The sequence below is a fragment of the Ahaetulla prasina genome, chromosome 3 (assembly GCF_028640845.1).
Source record: "Ahaetulla prasina isolate Xishuangbanna chromosome 3, ASM2864084v1, whole genome shotgun sequence".
Classification (NCBI taxonomy): Eukaryota; Metazoa; Chordata; class Lepidosauria; order Squamata; family Colubridae; genus Ahaetulla; species Ahaetulla prasina.
The window spans coordinates 82,066,436-82,080,166 of NC_080541.1; the positions used below are offsets into that span (position 1 = coordinate 82,066,436).

Sequence of the window (13,731 nt, forward strand, 5' to 3'; positions counted from 1 at the left end):
GACAGCAGCAGTTTAAGGTAAACACTGTTCGTTGTGTGGGTGGAAGTGAATCAAACACAGGTCTGGCTATTCTGTTCAATCGTAGCAGGGAGAATGAACTACAGCTCTTAGATGTTTCTTTGCATATTGAAAAGCACTGGACCCTTCTTTATTCTGTCTGATGTAATCTGGAGTAGCATGGCATAAATGGGCACTGGGAATAATAACTGGCAGCTACCGTATATTGCACAGGCTTCAGTAGCGTTTCTCTGTTTGTTCCTCCTGTCAGCTGAAACTCTTGAGGTGCTCATCGAGTCAAGCGAGTACATGAGCCAGTTGCTGGAACAAGCTTCCCTACACTTCTTCGTCACAGCCCGTGTCAATGAACTACAAAAGATCCTGGCCCGGCAGAAGACCGTTTCGCTTAAAATCCCACAATTGCACCTCAAGGTCAGTTTGGAAGCAGCCATGAGCAAAGAGATAAGAGGACTGTGTAGGCTGGCCATATTCTGCATCGTGGTCTAGGCATGCCCAATTTAGGCTATGTTGTTTCGTGTCTTGTCCATGTGGAAGTGGGGAGAGACTGAGAAGAGAGATAAAAGCCCAAGTTAGGGATATTGCAGAATTTTTTCAGCGCTTGATTTAAGGAACAGACTTTGAGATGGCTGAAAATAGCAGGTGTGCATCCTCCAGCTTTCAGATTTCTTCTTGCAGATCTCAGATCCAAATCCCAAACATTGTAAGGGAAATCCTGGGTCTCCCATCTGTTTCCTTCTGTCCTCAACAAAGTATTGCTTCAGCTGTAGTCTTCATGCCTTGGCAAGCATGATGATGGAGCATGTCCTGGACCATTTACCCAGTTTAATTGTTTTCCTCAAAGCTGTCTTAGTTGCCAGAAGGCAATATGCATATGAATTTGGAAATATAATCTATACAGGTAGTCCTCGACTTACGATCACAATTAAATCCAAAATTTCTATTGCTAAGTGAGACCTTTGTTAAGTGAATTTTTCTCCATTTTACGATCTCTCTCTCTCTCTCTCGCCACATTTGTTAAGTGAATCACTGCAGTTGTAAATTTAGTAACACAGCTGTTACCTGAATCTGGCTTCTCTACTGACTTTGCTTATCAGAAGATTGCAAAGCAGTGGTGGGTTTCAATTTTTTTTACTACCGGTTCTGTGGGTGTGGCTTGGTGGGCATGGCATGGCTTGGTGGGCGTGGCTTGGTAGGCATACAGGGGAAGGATACTGTAAAATCTCCATTCGCACCCCACTCCAGGGGAAGGTTACTGCAAAATCCCCATTTCCTCCCAATCAGCTGGGACTTGGGAGGCAGAGAATAGATGGTGGCGGGGCCAGTCAGAATTTTTACTACCAGTTCTTCAAACTACTCAAAATTTCCGCTACCGGAACTTGCTGAAACCTACCTCTGTTGCAAAGGGTGATCACCTGACTCCAAGACACTGCAACTGTTATAAATATATAGAGAGAGGTTGCTCCTCTGTCCTAGACCTATTAGATCTCTCAGCGGCTTTTGATACCATCGACCATGGTATCCTGCTGTGGCGGCTCGGGGGACTTGGAGTGGGGGGCACCGTTTATTGGTGGTTCTCCTCCTACCTCTCCGACCGGTCGCAGACGGTGTTGGCAGGAGGGCAGAGATCGGCCCCGAGGCGCCTCTTGTGTGGGGTGCCGCAAGGGTCGGTTCTCTCGCCTCTTCTGTTCAACATCTATATGAAGCCGCTGGGTGAGATCATCTGGTTTTGGGGTGAGTTGTCATCTGTACGCTGATGACACTCAGCTGTACATCTCCACCCCTAACCACCCCAACGAGGCCATCAAAGTGATGTCCCAGTGTCTGGAGGCCGTACGGGTCTGGATAGGGAGAAACAGGCTCCAACTCAATCCCTCCAAGACCGAGTGGCTGTGGATGCCAGCAGCCCGGTACAGTCAGCTGATTCCATCGCTGACTGTTGGGGGCGAGTCGTTGTCCCCCATGGAGAGGGTTTGCAATCTGGGCGTCCTCCTGGATGCACGGCTGTCTTTAGAAGAACATATGACAGCCATCGCCAGGGGAGCTTTTTATCAGGTTCACCTGATACGCCAATTGCGTCCCTTTCTGGACCGGGTTTCCCTTTGCACGGTCATTCATGCCCTTGTTACATCCCGCCTGGATTACTGCAATGCTCTCTACATGGGGCTCCCCCTGAAGGGCACCCGGAAGCTCCAACTGGTCCAGAATGTGGCTGCGCGGGTGATAGAGGGAGCACCTCGCGGCTCCCATGTGACACCTCTCCTGCGCAGCCTGCACTGGCTCCCAGTGGTCTTCCAGGTCCAATTCAAGGTGTTGGTCACCACCTTTAAAGCGCTCCATGGCATAGGACCGGGTTACTTACGGGACTGCCTACTGCCACCAGTAGCCTCCATTGACCTGTGCGCTCCCACAGAGAGGGCCTCCTTTGGGTACCGTCGGCCAAACAATGTCGGCTGGTGACCCTCAGGGGGAGGACCTTCTCTGTGGGGGCTCCTGCCTCTGGAATGAGCTGCCTCTGGGGCTTCGTCAACTTCCTGACCTTCGGACCTTTCGCCGCGAACTGAAGACACTTTTGTTTCAGCAGGCAGGGTTAGCTTAAAAGTAGTTTTTAAATGGGGTTTTTAAATGGGGTTTTTAATTTTATTCCAATTTTTAGGCCATATATTGAATTAGTTTTTTATATTGTTTTTAACCTGTGTTATATGTATTTTTTGTATTTTTATTGGCTGTGAACTGCCCTGAGTCCTCCGGGAGAAGGGCGGTATACAAATCAAATCAATCAATCAATCAAACAAACAAACAAACAAACAAACAAACAAATAAATAAATAAGAATCAGTTGCCAAGGGTCTGATTTTGTGACCATGAGGATGCTGCAATGGTCATAAGTGTGAAAAATGGCCACAAGTCCCTTTTTTCAGTGCCATTGAAAAAACAGTCACTAAACAAACTGTTGTAAGTCAAGGACTACCTGTAGCATGCTTAGTATCTCAGTATTTTTCTCTCTGCAAAATAAAAATTGGTACTAATAGAGAAATGGTGTCAAGAGCAAGTGTTAAAAAAAATCTTTTCACAGCATCATTTCCCCAAAATGCAGAGTGACTGCTAATTAGTTATAAAAGAGAGAGGAAAAGTCACAGGTTTCTTTCTTCCCTCCCCTTTTTTTAATTCATAAACATTTTGAATACATGTATTGTCCGGGTATATCATTTACAAAAGAAAAACAAAGAGAGAACAAAAAGAAATATTAACACATATACTGGTAACAATAATAATAATAATGTAACAGAATAGTTTTGGCTAAATTTCTCTTTATGTTAGCTTATTTGTAATTCTGTTAATTATATTGGCGTATTTATAATTATAAACCATCTTTATATTTATATCATGCATAGCAATAATCTTTCTTCATCTAATTTCTACCTCTTATCTCTAACCACTCATAAAATCTATTCCATATCAAGTAATATTCTGAGAAGTCACAGGCTTCTCACATCAGGAAAAACCTGATTGATTTCAGGTACACATTTGACGGCATTACACAGAAATAGTAATAATAGACACAAACATGTCTTTCGGAGCACTTGTAGCGTACACACAACGTGGCTGATTCTACCATTAGGCAAAATTAAATGGCCACCTAAGGCAGCAAGATTTTGGCATTACAAAAAGGTAGTAAATTGTTTATTAATGTAGTATTTTATTTTTACAGCCAAGGAGAGAGAGAGAGCAGCATGTTTTCTTCCATTGCCAAAATAATTTGTTTGTCCTTCTGCCACACAGCAAAGGATCTTGGGAGGAGGTGGATGGGTAGGCTGGCAGGCTTCATTTTCTACTCTGCCTTAGGCACCAAAACCTCATTGGCTGGCACTATGGACAAATACGCACCAAATCTCCCTATGGCTCCCTGTCGATAAAGCTGGTTTTCTTTCCAATGACAATACACGAACGTTTCAATTTCTTCACACCCTTTTCCTCTTATATAGATGCTCTCTAAGCCAAGAGTCCCCTCATTTGTTTTGCAGAACTTTTGGCAAAGCAAGGGCTGATAGCAGACTTTTGGAAAACCACCAGTTAACAGCCAAGAGGCTGCCAAGCTTTGCCCAGTTTTGTTGGTTGACTGAACATGTTTGGCTATTGTGGAAAACCCTCTTCAAATATTGGTTGTAATAAATGCACAGGGTTGGGAGGGCATTAATCTGCATCTAATCATTATAATGTATATAAAAAGTCTTCAGTTTGATGACACACTCTATATATTACCCTGTTTTCCCCAAAATAAGACATCCCCTGATAATAAATCCAATTGGGCTTTTGAGCGCATTGCAATAAGGCCAAGCGCTTATTTCAGGGTTCAAAAAAAATATAAGACAGGGTCTTATTTTCCGGGAAACTCGGTATATATTAGGAAAAAGATGCATTTTCCTCTAATAACTTCATTTAACATTGTTAAGCTAAGGGAGAGGGATTGGCCTAAACTCACCAATTGAATTTCATTTCTCAAAAGGCTTAGTTCTTAATCCAAGGGGTCATCTCAATTGCTACAAATATTTTTAGTACCTTCTATTATCAGTACCAGAGATTGAAATTCTCATCCTTGAATAGTGTGATCACTTGAATTAGAGCAGGTCTCCCTTACACTGACCATTTGTCAAATGTGGAATTCAACTCCCAGATTTCTTAAATTTTATGAATACATGTAATTCTGATACTTAGAATCGCTATCTTATTTATTTATTTATTTTGTCACACAGAACAGTAGGCACGATTGTGCTCTTATGCACGCCCCTTATAGACCTCTTAGAAATGGGCTGAGGTCAATAGTAGACAGTTTTTGGTTGAAGCTTTGGGGATTATGGGAAGAGATCACAGAGTCAGGTAGTTTATTCCAAGCATTAACAACTGTGTTACTGAAGTCATGTTTTCTGCAATGAAGACTGGAGCGGTTAACATTAATCTTAAATCTATTGTGTGCTCATGCATTGTTGCAATTGAAGCTGAAGTAGTCTTTGACAGGAAGGACATTGTAATAGATGATTCTATGAGTTAAACTCAGGTCATGTCGAAGGCAGTGCAGTTCTAAGTTTTCTAAGCCCAGGATTTCAAGTCTGGTGGCATAAGGTATTTTGTTGTATTCAGAGGAGTGGAGAACTCTTCTTGTAAAATATTTCTGGACACATTCAATTGTATTGATGTCAGAAATGTGGTATGGGTTCCAGACAGTTGAGCTGTATTCAAGAATTGGTCTAGCAAATGTTTTATATGCTCTGGTTAGTAGTGTAGTGTTTTTGGAGAAGAAGCTACGCAAGATTAGGTTTACAACTCTTTTTTTTTTTATTGAAAAAGTTTTAAAAAAACAAAGACATTTTCCCCCCTTTTTCCCCCCTCCCTCCCAGAAAACCCCCTTCCTCCCTCCCTTCCCCCCCTCCCCGAGCTTCCCAGGTCAATCACAAGGTATTATTATACATAAACCAAACATAGAATAAAATTTTCCCTTCCAATCCAATTAACCTCATCCAAAGCTTTTCATCTCCCAACCCCCTCCCCATTACATAAAATAACTTCCTAATTATTCAAAGGCAATCTGATATTTCTTAATCTGATATCTGTTTAGTAGATAATCAATCCATTTTTCCATTCAATTAAATATCTTTCCTGTATTGTCTTTCAAAAAAAGCTGAGATTTTAGCCATCTCAGCCAAATTAATGACTTTCAGTATCCATTCTTCTATTGTAGGTACCTCTTCTTTCTTCCAGTATTGTCCAATCAACAGTCTTGCTGCTGTTATTAAATTCAGAATCAGTTTAGTCTCCATCCCTGTACAATCCGTTATAATTCCCAAAAGGAAAAATTGTGGCAGGAACTTTATCTTCTTCTTCAGTACATTTTGAATAATCCACCAAATTCTTATCCAAAAGGCCTTAATTTTCTTGCAAGTCCACCAAATATGAAAATATGTAGCGTCATCACAATCAAGGTTTACAACTCTTAAAGCCTTTTTTGCAATGTAGTTGCAGTGGGCTTTGGCACTTAGATCATTTGATATGAAAACTCCAAGGTCTTTAACAGGGTGGGGGTTATCTGTAAGGTAATGTCCATCAAACTTGTACTTAGTGTTTAGATTCTTTTTTCCAATATGTAAGACTGAGCATTTGCTGGTTGAGATTTGGAGTTGCCAAGTTTTTGACCATTCTGACACAAAGTCAAGGTCTTTTTGAAGGGTATTTGTATTGTTGGTGGTGTTCAATAATCTTGATCTGGTTGTGGGGCTTGTAGGCCCTGAGAAGGATGAGAGCTATTTCAGGTCTCATCAGAAGAGTCAGACAAAGAGTGTCTCTCCCATAAACAATATCATGGAATGTAATTTACAGAAACCCAACCCCGATCAGTTATCACCCAGCTTAATAAGGGTCGCTCTATGGATACAAAAAAACACAAAACAGTACACCACCAAAATGGAAGCTCAGGTTGGAAAATAAGATCAGCATGTTAAGATCAGATCAGTGGTGGGCTGCTAACGGTTCACCCTGGTGGGAGGCTCCACCCACCTGCCCAGATGTCTCTTCACATGCGCAGAAACGTCACACATGTGCACGCCCACAAGCAAACCAGTAGCGAACAAAATTAAAACCCACTACTGGATCAGACGCAAGCAAGCTAAAAAAGATGAAACAAAAGAGGCTGAAGAACAAGAAAACCAAAGAATATCTGATCAAGAAATATCACTTAGGAAAAAAAGGAAAATCAAGGAAGCACTGGAAATAATAAAATAGCAAATAACAGCTACAGCCAAGGAGGTCAGCCATACAGACTTCAAATTGCACACTCTAGACAGAATCTCCAATTTCAGTCAAATCAGAAATGTTTCTACCATTCCATCAATAGAGACTGGAACCAGTCCTCACATGACAAAGAAGAAGCAGTGGTGTTCTGTGCGCACCTATAGGACAACCCAAAGAAACACAGTAAGAATGGATAAAGGAGATGGATAAGAAGCTGAAATGGAAGAACTTGGAATGAAAGAAATGATGGAGAAAGAAGGAAGAAAATTCCAGATTTAGTTAACAGCAGATGAAGATGAACTGCATGGTTTTTTTTGTTGAAACATCTGACTGGTCCACACCCACTTGTTTCCAAACAGTTTAACAATGTACTGTAAGGAGGTGAAATTGAAGACTGGTTAACATCTGGCAAAATCTACCTGATAGTGAAAGATCTAGCAAAAGGGCTAGCACCAGGCAACTACAGGTCAATTACTTACTTACCAACAACTTTCAAATTGCTAACTGGTGTGGTAGTTGAAATCATCTATTTATTTATTTATTTATTTATTTATTTTGTCACAACATCATACAAAACAATAGGACAGGAACGGTAGGCTCGTTTGTGCGCTTATGCGCTTATGCACGCCCCTTATGGTCCTCTTAGGAATGGGGTGAGGTCAATAGTAGAAAGTTTTTGGTTAAAGCTTTTAGGATTATGGGAAGAGACCACAGAGTCAGGTAAAGTATTCCAAGCACTGATGATTCTGTTGCAGAAGTCATATTTTCTGCAATCTAGATTAAAGCGATTAACATTAAGTTTAAATCTATTGGTTGCCCTTGTATTATTGCAATTAAAGCTGAAGTAGTCTTTGACAGGAAGGACATTACAATAGATGATTCTGTGAGTTAAACTTAGGTCTTGTCGAAGGCGACGGAGTTCCAAGTTTTCTAAGCCTAGGATTTCAAGTCTGGTGGGATAAGGTATTTTGTTGTTTTCAGAGGAATGGAGAACTCTTCTTGTAAAATATTTCTGGACACGCTCAATTGTATTGATGTCAGAGATGTGGTGAGGGTTCCAAACAGGTGAGCTGTATTCTAGAATTGGTCTAGCAAATGTTTTATATGCTCTGGTTAGTAGTGTGGTGTTTTTGGAAAAGAAGCTACGCAAAATTAGGTTTACAACTCTTAGAGCTTTTTTTGCTATGTAGTTGCAGTGGGCTTTGGCACTTAGATCATTTGACATGAAAACTCCAAGGTCTTTAACGGAATGGGGTCGTCTGTAAGGTAATGTCCATCTAGTATGTACTTAGTTTTGGGTTCTTTTTCCTATATGTAAGACTGAGCATTTGCTGGTTGAAATTTGAGCTGCCAATTTTAGACCAAGCGGTTAGATGGTCAAGGTCGTTTTGAATGATAGAAGTGTTGTCTGTGGTGTTAAATAGTTTGACATCGTCAGCAAAGAGAACACAATTACTTGAGATATGGTCACAAAGATCATTAATGTATAGAATAAAGAGTGTTGGTCCAAGGACGCTGCCTTGAGGAACGCCACTCTTGACAGGAACAGGATTTGATAAAGCATTGCCAATTTTGACCACTTGTTGTCTGTTAGACAGAAAAGCAGATATCCATTTGTGGAGGGGTCCTGAGATGCCATAGGATGTTAGTTTTAGGAGAAGTTTATCGTGTACTACTGAGTCAAAAGCTTTGCAGAAGTCTATGTAGATTGCATCTATTGATTTGCCTTGATCTAGATTTGAAGTCCATATGTTTTTGCAGTGGAGAAGTTGTAAGTTACATGATAACTTTTTCCTGAAACCAAATTGTTTGTTGGAGAGTAGGTTGTTAGTTTCTAAGTGTGAGGTAATGGATTGGTTGATGATAGATTCCATGACTTTGCAGGTGACGCAGCAAAGGGAGATCGGTCTGTAGTTTTCGACTAAGCTGGGGTCTCCTTTTTTGAAGATGGGGATGACTGTGGCTAGTGACCAAGGTTTGGGAAGAAAACTGGTAGTGAAAGCTTTATCAAAGATAATACTTAGGGGTTCAGCTATATTAATGGAAAGTTTTTTTTAAGAAATATGCACATAGTCCATCAGGTCCAATAGAAAGCGATGGTTTTAAGTTGTGAAGAGCTTTACCAACGTTGTCTTCTGTGAAATCTATATGAGTTAAATCATCATAGTCATTGCTGGTTCGTTTGTGGAATGTTGGATATGTGTTATCGGAGTTAACAAAAACTGAGCCAAAGAAAATGTTGAAGAGGTTTGCTTTGATTGTTTCGTCATTGTATTCTTTGTTGTTAGAATCTTTTAGTGGTGGGATGGATCTTGAGTCTTTAAGTTTATTGTTGACAAAATTATAAAAGGCACGATTGGAATTTGTGTGTAGAAGGTTCTCTTCTTGCTTGGTGTGGTAATTTGTGCGTTCAGTTTTTATTTGGTTGCATATGTTTCTGTAGCTGTTTTTGAAATTTGTAACATAGCCTTTTTTGTTTCTTTTCCAGAGGGATTTTTTTTGATTGAAGCTTTTTTATTGATATGGGTAGTTTGTTTTTCTTGGACATGGTAGTCATTCGTGGTACATATAATTTATGACTCTATTGATTTCAAGTAGGAAGACTCTATAGTGGTCATCAGCGGTTATGCAGGCTGCAAACAGTTGAAAGAACAAGCTCTTTGCATCTGAACAGAAAAGAAGCTGCTCAAACTGCCGAGGAACAAAAGATCAAATCGTAACTGACAAGACAATTCTGGAAAACTGCAAGAAAAGGAAGACCAGCTTGAACGTAGTGTGGATTGATTACAAGAAGGCATTTGACTCCCTGCCGTATGACTGGATTATCAAGTGCCTAGAAATAACAGAAGTCATTAGAAATATCAGAAGCTTTGTGCAAAGATCAATGGCACCATGGAAGTTGTCAGTCAATAGTGATAAACTGGGAGAAGTTAACACCAAGAAAGGAATCTTTCAAGAAGATTCACTATCACACTACTGTTTGTCATTGCATTGATTTCTCTGTCAGCAATACTAAACAAGATAGGCCATGGCTATCAGATATCAAAAACATCTAGCCCACCTTTTTTACATGAACGATCTGAAGATGCATGGAAATCTATTTCAGATGGATCTATTTACATCTGAAATAGAGTTGCTGCTCAGCTGTCGTGTCCCATTCCTCCGCTGACGGCCGGGTCAGGGAAATCCGAATCAGGCGTGCCTCTGCAGCTCTGCCCAAAGTCCTAGCAAAGTCCTCAGAGCAGGCAGGAGACCAGTAAGTGACTTCAGCAAGATAAGTTTGACTTTGCCTGACTCAGAGACTGCCAGAAAGCAGATCCTTTATATAGGCCATGGGGTGTGGCTCCATGACTCAGCACTCATTAAGGCCTGCCCCTCCCTTCCTTCTGTTGCCTCCATCTATCCAGTCTTCTGATGCGAGGGTCACTCCAATCAGCAGCTGTTGGAAATAAACTTTCCTCAGGCTCACATGCTGTGGAGGAGGGGGAGGGGTCTAGCTGCTCCGTTTGCCTGGGCATGGAGCCAGGGCTGGGGCCGGGGGTGCCCCCTCCTCTTCAGCTTGTCTGGGCATGGAGCCAGGACTGGGGCTGGGAGGCATACATTCCTCCGTGTTCGGGAGCAGATAAGAAGGCCCCGGCTGCTGTGAGAGCGGGCAAGACACAACATCAGCATTGGCCACGTACGCAGCCAAGATATGGCAATGGAGTTGAAACTGGACAAGTATGCCATCCTCACATCAACAAGGGAAAAGTAGTGAAAACTGAAAGAATCAGTAAAAAAAGATGTTGAGACTCTAGGAAGAGTGCAGAGAAGAGCAACAAAGATGATTAGGGGACTGGAGGCTAAAACATATGGAGAACGGTTGCAGGAACTCGGTATGTCTAGTTTAATGAAAAGAAGGACTAGGGGAGACATGATAGCAGTGTTCCAATATCTCAGGGGTTGCCACAAAGAAGAGGGAGTCAAACTATTCTCCAAAGCACCTGAAGACAGGACAAGAAGCAATGGGTGGAAACTAATCAAGGAGAGAACCAGCTTAGAACTAAGGAGAAATTTCCTGACAGTCAGAAAAATTAATCAGTGGAACAATTTGCTTCCAGAAGTTGTGAATTCTCCAACACTGGAAGTTTTTAAGAAGATGTTGGATAACCATTTGTCTGAAGTGGTATAAAGTTTCCTGCCTAAGCAGGGGGTTGGACTAGAAGACCTCCAAGGTCCCTTCCAACTCTATTCTATTCTATTCTATTCTATTCTATTCTATTCTATTCTATTCTATTCCCTATGGAAATAATATCAAGAATCTGTATGAAGATGATCAGTACAAACACCTGGGCAATCCTTCATGCTAACAACATCAAGCACCCTGAAGTCAAGAAGAAAGTTAGTAGTGAATATATCAGAAGCGTGAAGAAAATCTTAAAGTCCAAACTCAACGGCAGAATTACCATCAAGGCAATTAAGACCTAAGCAGTTCCAATCATTAGATATACATCTGGAGTAGTGGACTGGACTCAAGCTGAAGTAGAAATCTTGGATAGGAGGACCAGAAAAATAATGGCAATGAATCAGGACAACATAGCAATGCTGAAAGATTCTATTTACCAAGGAGCAAGCCTTCATGGTATACTAGCTTCCTTGCACTTTCTTCATTGTCCTTCAGATATTCTTCCAATGCCCCTTTTCCATCTTCAACTATCTGCAACATTCCAGGCATTCTGTGTGAACATCCATGACAATAAGTGTGATTGGACACACAAGGAATTTGTCTTGGTGCATATGCTTTCAGTGTACATAAAAGAAAAGATACACTCATCAAGAATTCTAAGGTACAACACTTAATGATAGTCATAGGGTACAAATAATCAATCAGGAAACTATCAATATCAATATAAATCGTAAGGATACAAGCAACAAAGTTACAGTCATATAGTCATAAGTGGAAATTGATGGGTGATGGGAACGATAAGAAGATTAATAGTGCAGAATTAGTAAATAGTTTGACAGTGTTGAGGGAATTATTTGTTTAGCGGAGTGATGGCGTTCAGAAAGAAACTGTTCTTGTGTCTAGTAATGTGACTTTATTAAGATGTAATATGAGACAAAAATCATTCACAAATAAAATTAGTTCAGAATTTAACAGCAGCCTAGTAAGCAAATATTAGTAACACTAAAGCAACCAACATATAACAATATATTTATAAATAATCCCCTAGGATAGGACCAAGTATACATACATTCACAATATATAGAATAGCAGAGTTGGAAGGGACCTTGGAGGTCTTCTAGTTCAACCCCTTGCTTAGGCAGGAAACCTTACATCACTTCAGACAATGGTTATCCAACATCTTCTTAAAAACTTCCAGTCGTGGAGCATTCACAACTTCTGGAGGCAAATTGTTCCACTGATTAATTGTTCTGACTGTCAGGAAATTTCTCATTAGTTCTAAGCTGGTTCTCTCCTTGATGAGTTTCCACCTATTGCTTCTTGTCCTGCCCTCAGGTGCTTTGGAGAATAGCTTGATTCCCTCTTCTTTGTGGCAATCCCTGAGATATTGGAACACTGCTATCATGTCACCCCTAGTCCTTCTTTTCATTAAACTAGACATCCTATATACAAGTAGTCCTTGACTTACAACAGTTCATTTAGTGACCTTCAAAGTTACAAAGGCACTGAAAAAAGTGACTTATGACTGTTTTTCACACTTATGACCATTGCAGCATCCCCATGGTCACATGATCAAAATTCAGAACCTTGGCAACCGAGTCATATTTATGACGGTTGTAGTGTCCCAGGGTCATGTGATCATCTTTTGTGACTTTACAAGCAAAGTCAATGGGGAATCTAGATTCATGTAATAACTTAACGACTGCAGTGATTCACTTAATAACTGTGATAAGAAAAGTTGTAAAATGGGGCAAAATTCACTTAACAAATGTTTCATTTAGCAACAAAAATTTTGGGCTCAAAGTCCTCGTAAGTTGAGGACTACCTGCATTTAAAGTGCATCTCTAGAAGGCTAAATTAGCGTTTCCAGTTAAGGCTATAATGGGCATAATGGATAATCCACCACAGATGGCAAATTACAGAATTAAATGAATTGAAATATTTATCTAGATTTACTAAAACACTACAGCAATGCAACTGTGAATAGCAAAGGCATGGAAAAAGCAGAAACTTGCCAAAGATTGATGCAGAAATGTCAATTTGAAAAGTCCTCTAATCAAATCAAGTGCAAAGTTTGTTTTGCAGGGTTTTTTCCCCCCAGCCCCAGCATTTCTCTATCTAATTAGCCTGGACAAATGTTTATCAGCAGTGTCCTCAAATAATATTACATCTTTTCCAAGCATTCCTCAGAGGAAGCCAATACATCATATAATATTGCTGTGAGCTCTTGTCTTCAATAACCATATTTTAAAAATGCATAATTCTTTCAATTCTTTGCCAGAACTGAACAGTATATTCCAACTTGCTGGGTTAAATTGCTTAGGCCTATCTTCCTGTTTTGAAGCAAGAATATTAAAGAGTTGACAGGACCCAGAGCTGCTGTTTCTGTGTCATGTTCTTAAAAGGACAAAAGTGTTAGGATTGACATTTTGTCAGTGATTCTTCTGCCATGTTACCAGAAATATCCATGGCTGCAAAATTTATTGGCTCATAATGCCAACATTGTCCAACTGATATTCATGGGTCCTCTCCTATCTTTTCCTTATCATGCAGATGAATCTGCTTTTCCACCCAGAAACTTCAGCACAATTCAAAATGGAAGGCAATTATACTGTGATAACATATCCATGGAGTTCATTTCCTGTGTCTGTCATTCAATCATTCTTCCCCCCCATTCTTCTCCCCAGACCCTTCAGAACAAATCTGAATGTCCAATTAGCTTCTGAAAAAAAATCTTATGCTGCATTTTCAGGAGACAAATAGTTGTTT

The 13,731-nt window shown here is 40.5% G+C and overlaps 1 protein-coding gene across 1 annotated transcript in view; it reads left to right on the forward strand.

Annotated features, from left to right (window-relative positions):
- The window catches only part of F13A1 (coagulation factor XIII A chain), a 142,174-nt gene that overhangs the window by 114,700 nt on the left and 13,743 nt on the right, over positions 1 to 13,731 (forward strand). The window contains exon 13 of the mRNA XM_058175275.1: positions 269 to 429. Coding sequence (XP_058031258.1) covers positions 269 to 429 — 161 coding nt within the window. The remainder of the gene's footprint in view (positions 1 to 268; positions 430 to 13,731) is intronic.